The 19,855-nt window shown below is 41.8% G+C and overlaps 2 protein-coding genes across 2 annotated transcripts in view; both read left to right on the forward strand.

Moving 5' to 3' along the window:
* The window catches only part of LOC309704923 (uncharacterized protein), a 535,689-nt gene that overhangs the window by 182,465 nt on the left and 333,369 nt on the right, over positions 1-19,855 (forward strand). The window contains exon 5 of the mRNA XM_082530433.1: positions 9,681-9,782. Within this exon, the coding sequence (XP_082386559.1) occupies positions 9,681-9,782 (102 nt within the window). The remainder of the gene's footprint in view (positions 1-9,680; positions 9,783-19,855) is intronic.
* LOC309705613 (uncharacterized protein) lies at positions 12,038-15,467 on the forward strand (the record flags this gene model as incomplete). Its single annotated transcript, XM_082531525.1, has 3 exons — positions 12,038-12,057; positions 14,045-14,218; positions 14,491-15,467. The coding sequence occupies 3 exons, from the start codon at positions 12,038-12,040 to the stop codon at positions 14,684-14,686; spliced, it is 390 nt and encodes a 129-aa protein (XP_082387651.1). The 3' UTR covers positions 14,687-15,467.

The following is a 19,855-nucleotide window of genomic DNA, read 5'->3' on the forward strand; positions in this document are numbered from 1 at the left end:
GTACCGGAGAGGACGCACACAAACACGGGAGAACATGAAGCACTGAAACAAAGATGGTGGATTTGACCTCAGGACCAGGCGGGGTTACGGGGGTCATGACCCCCCAATAATAGATCCAGCTACACTGAAACTGTCAATTTCATTTACTTTTCCTGTTTTAAAGCTATCAGGCTGCTTTGTGGCTCACTCAATACTAAACTAAGATACTTTCAGTGTGAATCATTTGCAGGAACACAGGCAGGATTTAAAGTGCAGAACTTTACAGTCTCTGTCTCAAAGTTGGTCTGAACATGCTAACAGCTCTTTGTTTTTTTCAGTTTTCACTGGTTTGATGTAATGAAAGAAATTTTAAAGAAGCAGACGATTGTTGTTATTTTAGTTCTATAGTTTCATAAATCGTGGTGTGGATCTAAGTCAACATTCAGAATAAATAAGATAATACAGCACTTTGATGGTTGCCTTTGTATTTTCCCAGCAGTGCTCAGGTTGGTTCTCAGCTACATTTACATACAGATGTTAATGTGTTCAGCAGCTGGACTCATCTGAGGAAGGAACATTGGAAAGGTGCTCAGTGCACAACTGCATCACTAATTTTATGTAAGACCCTGTGTTTTATTGTATTTATATATTTGTAACATTTGACTCAAACACTTTTGGGAAGGATGAAAATGTTTTCAGGAGGAAGTTTTTCCTTCTGTCCGACTGCAGTACACACAACACTGCGTCTCCCTCCCTTATCACAGTTCCTCAGGCTGGTGATGAGCGCCCCCTGGTGTCAGTGTTGATGACGTCATGCACAGTGAAACATAAACAGTGTCTGTTAATAAAAAATCATGTGTCCATTTTCATGTTTGCATCATGTTTCTGTAAAATCATCAGCTGTTTCTGAACCTTCTTCATTGTTTGACTCATTCCAACAGCTGTGAGCTGTGATGGAGTCAGAGCAGCTTCATCACTGATGTTCAGGTGAAGCTGAACTTAATAAACTGTAGAAATGATCAGGATTCAGGCTGGATGTGTAAAACACTTCTGTGTGAGGTCGCAGTGCTTCATATGTGTGTGTGGGCTGAAGCACACACGTGTGAGTCCTCAGAGGTTTCACACACATCACTGCACACACTTATAATCCTAGTTTAAGCTTGTGGATCATATCGGACACATCAGCAGCTCTTTGGAGACAAAGATTTGAGATTTAAGATGAGTCGTAGTCTTTCTATCCATGGTAGCTTCCACTTACTGAAAGCCTGGAGATCCTCTGACGTGTGCATGGCTGATGTGAAGTATGATTAGTCCTACATGACATCAACAGCAGAGGCAATGAAAGCTTTGTTGTTAACAGGTTGTAGGTAAAGTCAAATGTCTACTTCTACACTTGTGTTGGGTAAAGTTCTTCTCACTGCAGCAGATTTATATCTGTGCTTTCACAGGGCGTGATGTGGAGCTCAGCGCTGAGGTGCAGGTCTCCTTGGAGACGGCATCCTGGCTGAAATATTATCATGCTTCCAAAACATTTCAGCTTTTATTTTGAAAGAAACAAGACTTGAAAATGAGTCCCCTTCTTCCTCTTTGTCTTTGTTCTTCAGAGGAGTGTCACCTGGACAAACTCAGGGCTGTTCTAGAGCCTTTCTTATTATTTGACTCCATAGAAATAAAACTGAATGGAATCAAACAAAAACTCCCAAACAGCTAAAACACTTTGCTTTATTCTCTTTTTTAACAAATACGTTGAAGTCCATCCACAACAACACAGCTGAGATCTCCTTTGTAATCAAGTGTTTCCATCCTTTGTACAGATCTGCATACAAAACAATCATTTACGTCCCACAGAAGTCTAGTTACACGTAACTATACAAGAACTGGTGAATGACAGAAACATGAGACACATGATCACAGGTGATAACAAAAAGAGAAAGAATTCATGTGTTAGTGATGTTTTTCAGCCCTGATGGCTCATGTTGGAGAAACAAGCTGAGGTACGTGGAAAGTTCACACACACAAGTGGGCGTGAGCGCACACACACAGAGAAACACAACTGAAGCATCTGTTTGCTGTTTCTGCTTTCATCATCTCTGCTGCTGTGTCAGGCTGGGGTCTCTCAGTGACGTGGTTGAGGTGAAGTATGACGAGTATCCCTGATTCAGTCCATCGAGACAAAGGGCAAAGAAAGCTGTTGTTAACAAACTCTATGGTGATGTGGCATTTAGCTCTGACTCTACGCTCTGCTGAATCCTTTGAACCTGCTGATCAGTAAAGCTCTACGTGCTGCAGCAGATTGACCTCATCTGTGTTCACAGGTGTGGACCTCAGCGCTGAGGTGCAGGAGAGTTTCATTCAGTTCTCCCTGCAAACAGCATCCAGCCTGGAAATACTGTCATCTTTCCCAGAAACGGTGCTCTTATCTCAGAGAAGAAGTCTGATGTAAATAACTGCAATCAACAGTGATGTTCTGCACAGATCACTTTTCCATTTTGCTCTCTAGATGAGTCCCAGCTGCCTGACCTTGTGTCCAGGTGATCGTCTCACTGAGGAGCTTTTGTTCTGAAAATCTCACGTCCATCACCTGTTTCCTTTTTACTATCTCTGCTCTTTCTTTATTCACAATGCTCATAATATCACACAATTATATTCATCACCTGCATGTTTTTATCCAGCTGCTGTTAGAACCAAACAAATAAAAAGGATGAAAAGCCTGAAATCCTTTGATTTATTACATTTGAAACAAATATGAGAGCATCCCTAACAGCACAGCTGAGACCTTTGTTTTAATCAAGCCTTTGTATCGACACACTTGTAAAGATTCATATACAAAACATAATAGAATAAATCAATATAAAATACACATAATCACAAAAATGCAGCCATGTTGTGAGTTTGCATGTAAAACATGCATGTTTCCCTTTGTACAGGCAGATTTACAGCAGACAAAGCAACACGCTGATCGACTTTGACCGCTGCAAAAACAAAATACCCACCAAGTCTGAAGTCGATCAGAGGAACTGTTGACAGACTGACAGACAAACAGATGCTTGATTCATTAGTGCGATTAAATGTTCTTCTTTAGCAGCATCACTTCATGTGTTTGTGTTCCAGGAATAAAGGTCTGTTTAAACTGGACGTCTCCTCAGCATCACTCGTGCTGTCGTGGTTTCAAAGCTGTGCAGAAAGAATCTGAGGGATGATACAGAGGTGACCAAAGTTACAAACATCCAGCTGTGCTGCAAATGTTTGCAGAGCTCCAAACTCTTTGGCTTTCCTCAGGCTGCTGATGAGCGCCCCCTGGTGTCAGTGTTGATGACGTCATGCACAGTGAAACATAAACAGTGTCTGTTAATAAAAAATCATGTGTCCATTTTCATGTTTGCATCATGTTTCTGTAAAATCATCAGCTGTTTCTGAACCTTCTTCATTGTTTGACTCATTCCAACAGCTGTGAGCTGTGATGGAGTCAGAGCAGCTTCATCACTGATGTTCAGGTGAAGCTGAACTTAATAAACTGTAGAAATGATCAGGATTCAGGTTGGATGTGTAAAACACTTCTGTGTGAGGTCGCAGTGCTTCATATGTGTGTGTGGGCTGAAGCACACACGTGTGAGTCCTCAGAGGTTTCACACACATCACTGCACACACTTATAATCCTAGTTTAAGCTTGTGGATCATATCGGACACATCAGCAGCTCTTTGGAGACAAAGATTTGAGATTTAAGATGAGTCATAGTCTTTCTATCCATGGTAGCTTCCACTGCTGAGGCTCGGGAAACATGAAGAGGATAATTAAGAGCAAGCATCAGCTCTGTCTCATCTAACTACACAGTATTATGATCATGCACTTATGTCTCAAACTAAGACACAATGAGACAAAATGAGTTCTGTGAGTCTTTAGATTATCAGTAATTCTGGTGACAGTTTGACGCTCAGTGGAGCCATTTTTGGTTTGTGATGAGTGTTTTGTGAGCTTCTGTTTTGTGAATCGCTCTTTGTAATTTAGAAGATGGTGCAGAAATGTGCGCGCCCTTATCTGAGAGGACACGGAGAGAGTGTCGCAGACTCGAGGTGAGGAGATAAACCTCGGAGCTGGACGGCCTGCACGTTACCCATGTGCATCTTTTCAGTGACATCAAGTGAACCCATAATAAGCATTTCTATGTCTTAGACATCATGTCCATTTCTAATGAGAGATTATTTTTAAATGAGGGAAACCTGGTCTAACAACACGCTTCCAACAGAGCTAAAGGTTCACCACAGTGAGACGGTGGGACTCTGATAAGAACTGAAACACTGTGTATGAACAGCTGAGACAAAACTATATATAAACACTCATTTATTCCAGTTTAGTTTGCAATGATTTCAAAGTAATGTGGAACGATTCATGTTCATGAGCTGTTACAAACACAACTATTGATTTGTCTATATATGGTCGGACTACAAGGCTCGTGTTGAGGCTCTTGGAATAATGTGTGAATTACAGCAAGAAATGATGGTTTCCCATTTTACCAAAGTGGAATAAAATCACCACAGCAAAGAAATCATGTTATTGTCTGCAGCTAAAATATATGGTGAACATGGTTTTATAATAATGTGCAAACACAACCTCACTCTGCTCTATACGAGGAGCCAACCACAGCTGTCCGGGTCTTCATCCACCACCTCCACCATCTTTGCTCATCATCATTCACTTAATTGCTGATTGGTTTAAATCAAACTCCATTACAGGTTCAACTCCATCATATAACAGCATGTTGACTTTGGATCTGGTGTGCAGTGCCACCTTAAAAGATGAGGAAACTAAGAGATTACAAAAAAAGAAGTGGAGGAGTTAAAGAGCTGCAGCAGATTAACAGTTTCTGACAGTCATGTGTTAGAAATAGGACGATTAGATGAGCTGAGGGATCCATCTACTGCTCAGTGAAGCCTCATCAGAAACAGTCTCAGTGGAAGGATGGCTCTATTGTTAAGGAAGGACACAGGCAGAAAGACTGGCGTCTGTCACACAGGAACTGGACTGAAAATCAGCTGCACATATTCATCAGTACATGCAAACATATTATAGGTGTGGAATTCAGGACAGTACCATCAGAAGTTGATCCACTGTGCAAATGTCTGATTGGCAGTGGCTTCATTTTTCACTATGAACAAACTGCTAATGCAGCATCACAGGACGTCAGCCATGGATTGGCCTCCCCAGACCTCAACATTACTGAAACATCTTAACAGAGGATGGAAACAAAGGGAACCAACATCCAAGAAAAGACCAAGACTCCAGGCTGTGCTGAATTATAAAGGTGGACTGACCTCCAGGGTCCTTAGTATCATATAAGCTCAGTTTGTGTCTTATATACTTTCCATTTATATAACAAAATATATAGAAAGGAGGGTGGTTTAAGATGTGTGTAGAGTTTTATTCATTATCTTTAGACAAACAAAGAAAGCACCATCCATTCGTCTCCAGTCTGTATGAAAAACAGGGGAAAGGTCAAATTAAAACTTTGAAATTCCTTTCACAATAAATCCATAAATAAACAAAATAAAACATAGAAAAGTGTTTAAACCCACTTTTCCATAAAGCTGTCAATAGGAAATGTTCCAGTAAACATGTCTGTGTTTCTGCTGTTTTCCTTTCATGCGTCCACAGCTGACAGGTAACCCTATTGGAGTCGCCATAGTGACGGGTGGCGTCTCAGCTTCAGCGTGTTGATGGGCACAGCCATGGTTACCACAGCTGGAGTTGGTGTACGGCGAGCTGTGAGAGGACAGAGATGGAGAACGCACATTTAACTCTTTAACAGGAGATACGTTACGACTAACAGACGACTGCTGTCTACATGATGTCTTTGCAGCCCTTATGCTACATGTTACACAACTTTTCTTCATGCCAACAAGACTGAGGTGCCACATAGTCGACACATACAGCTGATTATGATGCATGTTTTACTATTGCTATGTTCACATCATCTGCTTGGCTTTATTACTGAAAGCCTGGAGATCCTCTGACGTGTGCATGGCTGATGTGAAGTATGATTAGTCCTACATGACATCAACAGCAGAGGCAATGAAAGCTTTGTTGTTAACAGGTTGTAGGTAAAGTCAAATGTCTACTTCTACACTTGTGTTGGGTAAAGTTCTTCTCACTGCAGCAGATTTATATCTGTGCTTTCACAGGGCGTGATGTGGAGCTCAGCGCTGAGGTGCAGGTCTCCTTGGAGACGGCATCCTGGCTGAAATATTATCAAATATTATCATGCTTCCTTATTTATTTATTTATGCCTGGAGGACTAAAGGACTCCGTGAGAGACTCTCACCCTAGCAGCACCTGTCCCTCTCCTCCTCTTCAGTTCGCCTCAACATACGCTCGTCATATTCTGTGATATGATTTACTCTGAGGTGTTTGACAAGGTTAGTGATGTTGCCACAACCATACATGCCAACCCTCCCGATTTTTCCGGGAGAATCCCACCTTTCTCCAGATTTTCCACCCGGACAACAAAGTTGAAAAACCATATCGCAGAATTCATAGCGCGGCCCAGCCAATTCCAGTTTCCAACAATGACGGCAGCGACTTAGTTTTAATATCACTCTTATTTCTCTTTCTGGGTCGCAAAAAAACTTTTAACATATTTTCAGGTGAGAATGTAGCTGTGTAAACTTCAAATATCTGAGCCGACCGACACATCGTCTTCAAACCCCGCGGTCTTTCACCACTCGGGTTAAACATGATGTACAAGTCACTTTGATAACTTAAAAATGTTATTGTTGGGCTTTTTCAGTGTTTTATTTGTTCGTGAGTAAATCGGTTTGGCTGAGATTAAAGTTATTAGATTAGATTAAATTAAATTAAACTTTATTATTCCCTCGGGAGGGTTCCTCCGGGGTTTTCACACAGCTGAATAAACGTAAAACAGAAAACTGATTAAACAGAAGAGTTTACGTCAGTGTCCGGTTATATTTTAGACAGCAAGGAGCAGACGGCAGAGTTTCACTCCACCGAGGGAGCTCGTGACGTACTACCCGGCTTTCTTTAGACCGCGAAGGCGGGTCCTCAGGTGGAAGCAGCCTCTGAATTTGGACACCCCCGCTGTTTCCGGGCCGGCCAATAATAACGGTGACATTTAACGTATTTTACCCGATAAATAAACCCTGTAAAATATATTTATCCGCCCAAACAGCCCTTTTGAATGTCTCCCTAATTCTGAGGTCTCAAGGTTGGCAAGTATGGCCACAACACCTCACTTTTTTTGCCACATTTATTGCAAACCACGGCTCAGCTGTTTGTGGAGGTAAAATACATCCGCACAATTACGCTCAGCCATTGTTGTGAGCGCGCACGCCAAGGGGCTGCGAGACGTTTATACAGCCGTATTTCGCACATGACTATGAAAGGCGGAAGAGGAAGTAGTTCCTTTGAATGTAGGCAATCCGAATGTTATAGTTTCTTTCCACTGTGTTCCTGTTAATGATAAACTACAAATTTACTCTAAATTACTAAAATATCGATATTTTAATGTGAGAATCGATTCTAGAACATAAATGATTGGTATCGGAGGAATCGATATTTCAGGATCGATCCGCACATCACTAGTGTCCAGGTGTGGAGTGGAGCTTGTTGTTGGTGTGTGAAGAAACTGTAAGTTTGCTTTGTTTCCTCCTTTAACAGTTTGTCTTTAGGAACTTTACTGTTTGTTCAGCTCGTGTTTGATTTCTTCACACAACAAACTGTGTGTGTTTGTATTTCCGGTCTCTCCATTAAAGTCAGTGTGTAATGTTTCCTGGCTAACATCAGCTGTGTGCAGCTTAGTTCAGCACAAATCTGCCGCTCCATAGTTCACGGTAACGGACTCACAGCTGGACCAACGAGGCCGAGTGTGTCCGCCACTCTGAGCTACGTTCGTGTTTGTGTACTTGTAGTTTGTACTTTGAGTTCACTCAGAGCCCACAGAGGACGCAGCGTACGTGATGACGTCACAGCCCTTTACCTCCTTTACTGTCACTGTGATTAATATTTACACACGAGACACCTGCAGAGCTCTGACGCTAAGCTAGCACACAGCATGCTAACGCTAAGCTAAAGCTAGGCTAGCCAAGAACCCAGAGTGAGGTTAAAGCTGAGTAAACACTGACCCCAGACCAGCACCGTGATAAAGTGAGCTGCTGCTGCTGAACTTGAACAGGCAACAAAGTGATGAGCAGTCAGGCTGCAGGTTTCTACCTGTTCATGTTTCTACAGTAGAATCACTTTGAAGTGTCTTTGTGCTGTTTCATCTTTGATTTGTGTTCATAAACACTCAGAGAAACATCACGTGACCTCATCAGGATCTGTGTTGGTGTGTGGGGCTGTACCTCAGCTTTATGTTGTTACATGCTCATTTGTTCATTTCACACAGTAACATCAAAGTAATGTTATGAGGAGTAATGAAGTAACGTACTCCATTACTTTTAATCAAAGTGTTCTGTGTAATATGTGTAATAATGACTGTTTTGAGTAATGACCAACACTGATCACAACAAAGAGGAAATGCCTCCAACATGCACAAACATTTGAGCCACAACATGCAGTTAATGTGCACAAATGTCTTTGATATGCTGCTCAGTGATGGTGGTGACTGTCAGAGCAGAGCTACTGAGAATCAATAAGTAATATCAATGATGGGATCAGAATCACTAAATTCTTCTCATCCCTGTCAGTATCATACATGTGCTGTATAATGTGATAAATGTAGAGGTGCTGGCTGTTCTCTCACTCTGCTGTTTAGCTGTAAAGGACGCCTCCCTGCCTTTGTCTCATTCATGACCTTTAATAGTCTCTTCTAACATGCAGAGATCTGTATGATCTGTTTCATAGAGTCTAACCAGCCTGTACAGGTAACAACAACAGTCACTGCATCACTGACACACAAACGTCATCTCTGTCAATAACAACATTCATACATGGAATAAAAACACATCAGTGGATCATTGCTGGAGCTGATGTTTGTGCTCCTGGTGCAAAGGCTCTCAGTTTCCTCCTTGAAATAACATCAGTGGTGGGTCAGCGACATGCTTTCTTTCCCTCTCAGGTTTAAATATCTGGGACTCTCCACCGTTTGGTTTTAGAGCTGAAGAAGCTTCTCAGATGAAACGTCTTCCAGAAACTTAAAGACGTCTCTTTTCTCTCCAAGCTCCTTAGATCACATGACCTGGATGACTGAACCTACAGATATATTGACCTGGTTTCTAGGTCACATGACAGGTCAGAGGTCAGCGACTGTAACTCAGTTCCTCCTGTTAATGTGAACTCACTGTGTGTTTGTGGTTTACCTCTCAGACTGACTGAAGACGATGATGGAGGAAGAGGAGGACAGAGCAGAGTCTGCAGGGTCCAGCTGTCCGTCTGTGAGGAGTGACCGGTCCAAAGGTCTAAATCCAGAGTTCAGTGGTGAACCTGGAGCAACGAGGTCAGAGAGCTGAACTCACTGAGTAACAGAAATAATTCTGCACTGACATTATAATCAGTGTTGACTCTGGTTGATTGTCTGACTGTGTTTGTGAGCTGAGAGGAAATGAAAATGAGTTTGTAACAAAAATCAGTTTTGTCCAGTTTTCCTGTAAAAAGCTGAACTCTAATCTAAGAGGATGTTACTGACAGGAAACAGCTGCATTATCTGCAGTCTGTGTGATCACAGCTGCTTCAATCATGTTTGTGTCTGCAGAGGTCAGAGGTCACAGTCTGCAGGGTCCAGCTGTCCGTCTGTGAGGAGTGACCGGTCCAAAGATCGACCTCCACTCTTCAGTGGTGAACCTGGAGCAACGAGGTCAGAGAGCTGTGATGACTCCTTTACATGTTTGTGTTTCCTGGATAAATATGACCTGAAACATCCTCAGATTGTTACAAAGATTCATTAAAAAGAAAACAATGAAAGAGAAAAGATCCAAATGTTCGACTTGGTCATTTGCTGTTTGAGGACAGTGATGCTCATATCTGTGGGGAAAGTGTGACCTGAGTGGGTTCATGTTTGTCTTTAAAGAACAGAGCTGCTCTGATTCTCTTTGTGTCTGATCTGTTAAACAGTCTGAGAGGTCACACAGAGACCCAGCAGCTAAAGCCTGGATCATACTGGCTGCTGTTACTCCATCAGGACAACACTGAACCACAGTGGTGTGGATGTAGTGGATAAATCCCACCATACTGATGCTCAGAGTTAACCACAGGGAACAAAACCAGATGTTACCTTCAGATTGTGACCTTTGGAGTGGACGATGCAGATTTCAATAGAGAATAAATGTTGTTGTTTTTCAGCTGTGAAGAAAGAATCTAATTTTCTGAACTTAAGAATTTATGATGCTGGAAACAACATGGAGACTATAACACAACATTTCCACTGTGTTCATAGAATGAATGTAAAACTGTCAGACATTCATTAAATATGCAAAATGTCTACAGAAGCATCAGAGGGTCAGACGTGAAGCACTCAGTGATTTTGATCAAATGACTCATCAGTTATTGATCTGTACTACACTGATCTACCACGTTAGTAAAGCTGGTGTTCTGGTGGTGGAGGGAGACTCGGATCATGTTCTGGTTTTGGAGCAGTGATCTGCTGATGGTTCAGTTTGATGAGCTTCTTCAAAATCATCCCTGACATCACCACTGAAAGGACGTCCATGAAAACAGACTGAAAATTACTGATATGTTCACAATCTGAGAGTTTAAAACTTGACAGACTTGATTCAGATGAAGTTATTTGAGCAGAAACTCCTGGATCTTTATCCTGTGTTGATCTAATCCTTCATGGTTCCTCCACAGAGTGGACCAGCAGAGCTCAGAGGGTCCCAGTGGTCAGTCTGCCCAGCAGCATCAAACACAGCTGGACTCCATATTTATGGTCTGTACATGTACAACAACTACTGTTACATCTGTTCTGTTCACAGTCATCTCCATGCTGCTCTTTGTAGACCAGTGGATCGTCAGTGTGTCCAACATGGATCTGATGTTTGGCTCCATGATTTCAGTCTGATTGGCTCATTCATAAATATTCTGTTCCAGCTGCTGGAGGACAACATCATCACTTTTGTGAAGAACGAGCTGAAGAAGATCCAGAAGGTTCTGAGTCCAGATTACCCAGAATGCTTAGAGAGTCAGAGGAGCAGCAGCAGAGAGGCGTTTGTGAAGATCACAGTGGACTTCCTGAGGAGAATGAAGCAGGAGGAGCTGGCTGACCGTCTGCAGAGCAGTAAGAGGATTTATCTAAAGATTTAAGCTGCTGGATAAATGAGACATTTTCCAGAGATGGAAGATGGAGCAACATGTTTTAAAGATTAGTTCTTTTTGGAATTGAGTGTTTATTTTTCTTCTCATTCAGAACTTCAAGCTGCAGTTTGTCATCGTAACCTTAAATCCACCCTGAAGAAGAAGTTCCAGTGTGTGTTTGAGGGCATCGCTAAAGCAGGAAACCCAACCCTCCTGAATCAGATCTACACAGAGCTCTACATCACAGAGGGAGGGACTGCAGAGGTCAATGATGAACATGAGGTCAGACAGATTGAAACAGCATCCAGGAAACCAGACAGACCAGAAACAACCATCAGACAAGAAGACATCTTTAAAGCCTCACCTGGAAGAGATGAACCAATCAGAACAGTGCTGACAAAGGGAGTGGCTGGCATTGGGAAAACAGTCTTAACACAGAAATACAGCCTGGACTGGGCTGAAGACAAAGCCAACCAGGACATCCAGTTCATGTTTCCATTCACTTTCAGAGAGCTGAATGTGCTGAAAGAGGAAAAGTTCAGCTTGGTGGGACTTGTTCATCGCTTCTTTACTGAAACCAAAGAAGCAGGAATCTGCAGCTTTGAAGACTTCCAGGTTGTGTTCATCTTTGATGGTCTGGATGAGTGTCGACTTCCTCTGGACTTCCACAAAACTACAATCCTAACTGACCCTAGAAAGTCCACCTCATTGGATGTGCTGCTGATAAACCTCATCAGGGGGAACCTGCTTCCCTCTGCTCGCCTCTGGATAACCACACGACCTGCAGCAGCCAATCAGATCCCTCCTAAATGTGTCGGCATGGTGACAGAGGTCAGAGGGTTCACTGACCCACAGAAGGAGGAGTACTTCAGGAAGAGATTCAGAGATGAGGAGCAGGCCAGCAGGATCATCTCCCACATCAAGACATCACGAAGCCTCCACATCATGTGCCACATCCCAGTCTTCTGCTGGATCACTGCTACAGTTCTGGAGGATGTGCTGGAAACCAGAGAGGGAGGACAGCTGCCCAAGACCCTGACTGAGATGTACATCCACTTCCTGGTGGTTCAGGCCAAAGTGAAGAAGGTCAAGTATGATGGAGGAGCTGAGACAGATCCACACTGGAGTCCAGAGAGCAGGAAGATGATGGAGTCTCTGGGAAAACTGGCTTTTGATCAGCTGCAGAAAGGAAACCTGATCTTCTATGAATCAGACCTGACAGAGTGTGGCATCGATATCAGAGCAGCCTCAGTGTACTCAGGAGTGTTCACACAGATCTTTAAAGAGGAGAGAGGACTGTACCAGGACAAGGTGTTCTGCTTCATCCATCTGAGTGTTCAAGAGTTTCTGGCTGCTCTTCATGTCCATCGGACCTTCATCAACTCTGGACTCAATCTGCTGGAACAACAACAGAGAATCTCTACATGGTCTAAACTATTTAACAAACTAAAACTTCAATCTCTCCACCAGAGTGCTGTGAACAAGGCCTTACAGAGTCCAAATGGACACCTGGACTTGTTCCTCCGCTTCCTCCTGGGTCTTTCACTGCAGACCAATCAGACTCTCCTACGAGGTCTGCTGACACAGACAGGAAGTAGCTCACAGACCAATCAGGAAACAGTCCAGTACATCAAGAAGAAGCTCAGTGAGAATCTGTCTGCAGAGAAAAGCATCAATCTGATCCACTGTCTGAATGAACTGGATGATCGTTCTCTAGTGGAGGAGATCCAACAGTCCCTGAGATCAGGAAGTCTCTCCACAGGTGAACTGTCTCCTGCTCAGTGGTCAGCTCTGGTCTTCATCTTACTGTCATCAGAAGAAGATCTGGATGTGTTTGACCTGAAGAAATACTCTGCTTCAGAGGAGGCTCTTCTGAGGCTGCTGCCAGTGGTCAAAGCCTCCAACAAGGCTCTGTGAGTAAACATGTGATCATGTTTATTTTTAAAATGTTGATTAAAAGTGGTCATAGATTTCTTCCATGACAGATCCATGTCCTAAAACCATGAGACAGCGTAGTTGTATAGTATAAAAGAAAAAAGGAGAACTTTTGACCACAATATTGTAACTTGAATGAACTTTTGATACAGCCTTTAAACATAAAATTTATGAACAGAATCGGTGACAAAGGGCAGCCCTGGTGGAGCCCATCACCCACCGGACTTATTACTATCCAACGTATTGCCGGCTATGCCAACCAAGCTCTTGCAATGGTTGTAAAAGGATCGAATGGCCATAAAATGTTTCTCAGTTTTATTATTTTCAGTCACATCTGTTTTTGATTATTAACTGAATATTTTAAAATTCAGGCTTTTTATGTTATACAAAACATCATATTTTCTTATGATGTCTTGTATTGATTCTGAAGGAATAGTTTTCATCAGTATCGCAGATACCAGCCTGAATTTTACTTTGTATTGGATCAGAAAGGAAATCAGTGGCATCACACATCACTTACAGCAACTTCAGTACCACTCCATTTTAATAAACTGGGGGGAGGTGCACCAAGATTCAGTATGAGATAAAGAATTATTTTTAACTGTAAGGTTGGAGAAATCTGTTGTTGGAAATTGGAAGAACAGGTCATCTTAAAAATCACTGCATTGTAGTTTTATTCAGGCCCCTTCAATCTGTGATCGCTGTTGCTTTGCATTGTAAATGCTACTATTACAAAAGTCACAAATATTAGTGTATGTGTGTGTTGTTGGGTAATAAACCAAAAGAACAGAATCTACCAGCACCTCACTGATTTCTGCTTAAAAACAATAAAAAAGCAATAAAGCTCTGATTTGTTTGGTTGATCTTGTCTCCCTTCCACCTTGATTTCAGACTGAGTGGCTGTAACCTGTCAGACAGAAGCTGTGAAGCTCTGTCCTCAGTCCTGAGCTCCCAGTCCTCCCGTCTGACAGAGCTGGACCTGGGTAACAACAACCTGCAGGATTCAGGAGTGAAGCTTCTGTCTGCTGGGATGAAGAGTCAATACTGCAAACTGGAAACGCTGAGGTCAGATCAAGCAATATCGATTTTTTTTCATCAATTAACATCATTTAATCAATTTCATTTGGAAAAAATTAACAGTGTTTATGTTTTGTTTTTTTAATGAATCCATCCAAATCACACTAAACTGCCACATTTGTCTTTTGTAACATGAGGCAATAAGGATTCCAGCATGTCCTGAAACAGTGTTGAAATATTGTAAATGTAGTAGCTCCTCATGGCACCATGAATATACTTTAACACAAGTGTTTCATGTCTTCTTGTCATCCTTTCTTCAGACTGAGTGGCTGTAACCTGTCAGACAGAAGCTGTGAAGCTCTGTCCTCAGTCCTGAGCTCCCAGTCCTCCCATCTGACAGAGCTGGATCTGGGTAACAACAACCTGCAGGATTCAGGACTGAAGCTTCTATTTTCTGCAGTGGAAAGTCCAAAGTGTACACTTGGGATTCTCAGGTCAGGATTCAGTCTTTTCTGATGATGATTTAAAACCTGAGTCAGGTCGATAAATGGCTTACTCATTTACAACAGACATGATTTGTCAAATCACCTTATATCTAACCCAAAGGTCCTGTGTTTTACTACTTTGATTTTTTAGTAAAACACAGGACCTCTTAATATTTATCTAAGAGACCATATATAATTTTTTTCCCTGGATCATGTGTGTACCCTCCTGGTTGGAGCTCCAGCAGCCTGTATCAGTGAATGGGACTTTAAATGAAATTGCTGCCCCTGTCAGGAAGAGGTCTGAGTGACACACAAAACAGAAAATATGAGCACTGCATGTGTCTGAGGCTACTCAGATACAGACCTGAATGAGACACTAACTTTGTCTCTGAGAGATAACTTTTATTATTAAATACACTTCATTTCTCATCTGTGTAGAGAATGTAGAGTTTGACATGCTAATATTACAAAATGAAAAATCACACTGAGTCACAAAGAAATTGTTTTGGAGTATTTATGGTTCAGCTGATGAAATTGTTCAAACAAACCAGTAATTTACACCGAAACAGCACAAGTGAAACTTTTTCGAGGGACTTACACTAAGCTTGTCCTGGTACACCTGTAGAGCCCAGCTTCTATGGACCATGAGCTTAAGTTCTGTGCTGCTCTGATTTATTGCCTGTGCTGTCTTTCAGTTCAGCTTTGTCGAGTCTCTGGTAGGATTTCTTTTACATGACCTGTGTAAAAACAAAACAGGAAACACATTAAGCTGAAGTAAGATGCACAATTTGAAAAATGGGGCACAAAAAATGTTGCTGCTTTCTGGAAAGTGCGTCTAAGAAGACCCAATGGAGAAAGTGAAGAGAAAAATCAAAGATTAAGAAGAAGAAATGGCAGAGGCAGTTTCTCTTGGACTGCCTGCAGATGGGGTGAGACTCTAGAAACAGGGATGATTGGAGAAAATGCAAAGAGGCCATAGGATAAACCAGGAGATGAATACTCTGGTGTTCTGGGGATAGTGGGAGTGAGAGGGAGAGATGCCAGTAAATGATTTCAAGGATAAATTTGAGAGAATCAGAGCTAAGAAACCAAAGCAAGTGGGGAACTACAAACATATGGACAGACTCATAATTAGGCCAAAGACACATTAAAGCAATTATTACAGGTTTAGAAACAGGGATGGATATGAAGGAGCTTAGCATGAATTTGCATTGAGGAAAGAATAGCAACGAGCATCAGAGGAAACAGTTAGGAAAACTAAAAGGATGTACTGGCAGGAATACTGCAGTACTTTAGGAAGAACTACCGTATTTCCCAGACTACAGAGCGCACCTGAATATTAGCCGCACAAGCTAAAATCAGGGGAAAATCCTGTTTTGTACATACATTAGCCGCACCTGACTAAAAGCCGCAGGTGTTTCAATGTTGACTTATCATATGTAAGAGAATATGCACAAAGCGAATTGTCAGGAAAGAGATGGCTGTTTGGAGACACACCCCTTTTATTAATATTTTGAAAAACAAGTTATGGGTACATATTTGCATAACTTTTTAGGTATATGTACAAGTAGCGGTAATTACAAGTACGAAACATGTACTGTGCTTCATAAATGAGTAACAAATGTAGTACATAACAATAACCTACAGCACACCAGAACAATTGATTCGGACTACCTTTTAGGCTCAGGTGCAGTGACACGGCTTTAACAAGAAGAAAAGTCAGTCATTCACCACCATCTTCCTGCGCACTAAAACCACCAAAGTCCTCTCCTCCAGTGTCGGAAACAAACAGGCTCAGGATGGCTTCGTCATCCACTCTCAGCTTCTTTCTTTCGTTGTCACTTTCAAAACCAAAGAAATCCTCGTTGTCAGTGTCAGAGTCGAACACCCTCAGAAGGGCCGTGGCGGTGTCCTCCTCTCCATCATGCAGCATTCAGCCCTTCGAAATCTGTTGGTGATCGTGGATGTTTTCACACTTTTCCACGCTGTCAGAATCCAATGGTGGAGTTGGGCATAACTTGCTTTTTGCAAGTTTATCGCCGCTCATCATCCAGGCCTCCAGCTGAACGGGTAGCGCTACTTTGAAGTTTGTTTTTCGCGCTACCTCGTACTGCACTACGTTGCCTGACGGATGGACATGTGACCAACATACCACTCTTGAACCCCGATCCTTCCGCCAGGCAACGTAGTGCCGTACAACAGCGGAACAAACAAAACAAATCCGCTCATGGACAATCCATAGAAAAGCCGCACCTGACTAAAAGCCGCAGGGCTCAAAGCTTGTGCAAAAAGTAGCGGCTTATAGCCCGACAATTACGGTACACCAGTTCAGAATGTGTGGAGTACAGTTAAGAACATGAATGCAGACAGGAAACAACAGCAGCTGTTGTAAAGTAAATTCAAACTCCTTCATTAAATGCAGCTGGTTGAGTTGAAAACAATGGAGAATGATTGTGTTACGTTGTTTATTCTCTATAGAAATGGAGCAGGAGTGCATGCAGAGCTGGACGTGGGCTGTATATACATGCGTGTATCTGTTTTGTCTGTGAGCAGAGAAAACAAAGCGCTGGAAATGTCATATTGAAATGTTAAATCAGGAAAATCCTGGAGAAGAGGATAGTTCTAATGTTCAGTTTGTAATGTTGAATTCAACACAGCTCTTAAATGCATAAAAATGACTTCACCTGACGTCAGACTGAACAATCGGATTAGCTACTGATATTGATTTAACCCGTTTAGACCTACCATAGAACCAAGTCCGCCAGAGCTTATATTATATTTTTACATGCTGTAGAGCCATTTTTGGGAGCATTTCAAGTTGCTATACATCAATACAACCATTACAGCCTAAATTTTAATAATATGTATGTATTAAGTGCATAGTAATTACATAAATTGCAAAAAAGTGCAATAAACTACAAAAAAATTGAAAATCGTTTTTGTTTTTTTAACATATATTTCTAGTTAGAGAAATTTAAGAGGCTTATCCCTCAAAACTGTAAATACAAAAAAGTTGCACAAAATAGTTTCCCACCTCAGGAAATTTATTTTGAGTGCCTTCATAGTTTTATTTTTGAAATACACCAATTTTTATATACTGCAGGAAAAACGAAAATAAATATTATACTGCAAATTTGCAAAATAACAGCATATGCATCAAAATAAACTATTTCCAGCAGAGCAATATGAGTCCTAAGCATATGTGGAAGGAAACTGTAACCTAGGACAAGCTGATGGCATAAGATGTAAATACAACTCCTCAGGTTTCATATGCAAAAAAAATTATTGCGCTAGCTCACGTGATTACAGTGCTACCGGGATTTAAAAATAGTTGCGCAAAATGGAGTGTGCCCACTCTGACCAGTTTTAAAGGGTTAAAGCAAGAAAATATGGTATTAGCATTAGATGCCAATTCCTATTAACCTTAAATTAGCATTACCTGCTAATGGCAGTCTACTTGGCATTAACTCCTCACTAATGTAATGCTAATTCACATCAAATTATCTTTAGCTTTAGCATTAGCTGCTAGCTTCAGCCTACCTAGCACTAGCTGCTCACATTGTTAAAAGGGAAGAGAAAACGATATTAGCATTAGCTTGTAATAATTATTCATTAGCCACTAATGGCAGCATACTTAGCATTAACTCCTCACATCGTTATAATGCAAATGATGCTAACTTGCATTAAATTAGACTGCTGTTATTAGCTAATGCTATTTAGCAGTAGCTGCTCACATTGCTATAAAGCAAAGGAAAACGATATGAGCATTAGGTTCTAATGCGTATTTGCCTTAAATTAGACGTAGGTGGGCAGCACGGTGGCACGATGGTTAGCACTGTTGCCGCACAGCAAGAAGGTCCTGAGTTCAATTCCACCATCAGGCCGGGGTCTTTCTGTGTGGAGTTTGCATGTTCTCCCCGTGTTTGCGTGGGTTCCCTCCGGGTACTCCGGCTTCCTCCCACCGTCCAAAGACATGCAGCTTGTGGGGATAGGTTAATTGGATAATCCAAATTGCCACTAGGTGTGAATGTGCGAGTGAATGTGAGTGTGAATGGTTGTCTGTCCCTGTGTGTTAGCCCTGCGACAGACTGGCGACCTGTCCAGGGTGTACCCCGCCTTTCGCCCTATGACAGCTGGGATAGGCTCCAGCGCCCCCCGCGACCCTGAAAAGGATAAGCGGAAGCGAATGGATGGATGGATGGATAGACGTAGGTGCTAATGGCGGCCTACTTAGCATTAGCAGCTCAGATGTTGTAATGCTAGGGAAAAGAGTGTTAGCATTAGCCGTTCACAATGTTATAAAGTTAAGGGAAATAGTGTTAGCATTAGCTACTCACATTGTTAAAAAGTGTTAGCATTAGTGCATAATGCTAATTCACATCAAATTAGCATTAGTTAATAACGGCAGCCTATTTAGCATTAGCAGATAATGTTGACCTTGGCCCACTGGAAAAGTTCAGAACTAAAGATTTAGGAGTGTTTCTCGATAGCTCTTTCTCGTTTGAGAAACAAATGAATTCTGTTATTAAAACCAGCTGTAAGGTTTATATTGTTGATTGTCATTTATGCTTAGAAATATTTACTCATATATGCTTAGAGTTGTATAATCGATTGCATAATGATAGAGGTTTGATCCTGAGTAGTCTGTAAAGACTCTGTGTGCCTTCCAGAGTGCTCTGGCATGCACACACCACTTGGGGCCATGAGAGAGGTCGTACCCTCTCTTACTGATTTATGGTGTAGGACAGGGGTCTCAAACTCAATTTAGCTGGGGGCCGCTGCAGGCAGAGTCTGGGTGAGGCTGGGCCGCATTAGGTTTTCCACAGGAAAGGCATGGTTAAAAAATTCCAATCCTCTCAAATCTCTTTATTTTTATTTTTTAACACAAAATATTAAAAATAAATAAACAAATTAAGAATTAATAAGAAAAAAAATCAATCTGTAATACATAAATAAAACAATAATAAGATATTTTTAGTCAGTGAACTTGTGTGTATCTTTCAGTCTTCTATATCTGCTGTATTTAGATTGAAATGTCTGTATTAACAGTTCTATAACCTTCTTCTGAACATGAATGGAACACTGTAGAAAATGAACTGTTCTTCTGAACATGGCTTCTCTTGCCTACTCCTTGCTGCTAGACACCTGGCAGCGTTTCCTCTCGCATAGCCGAGCCAGATTTGGCCTGAGGGAGGAAGCA

This window comes from Aulonocara stuartgranti (genome assembly GCF_965226115.1).
Source record: "Aulonocara stuartgranti genome assembly, chromosome: 4".
Taxonomy (NCBI): domain Eukaryota; kingdom Metazoa; phylum Chordata; class Actinopteri; order Cichliformes; family Cichlidae; genus Aulonocara; species Aulonocara stuartgranti.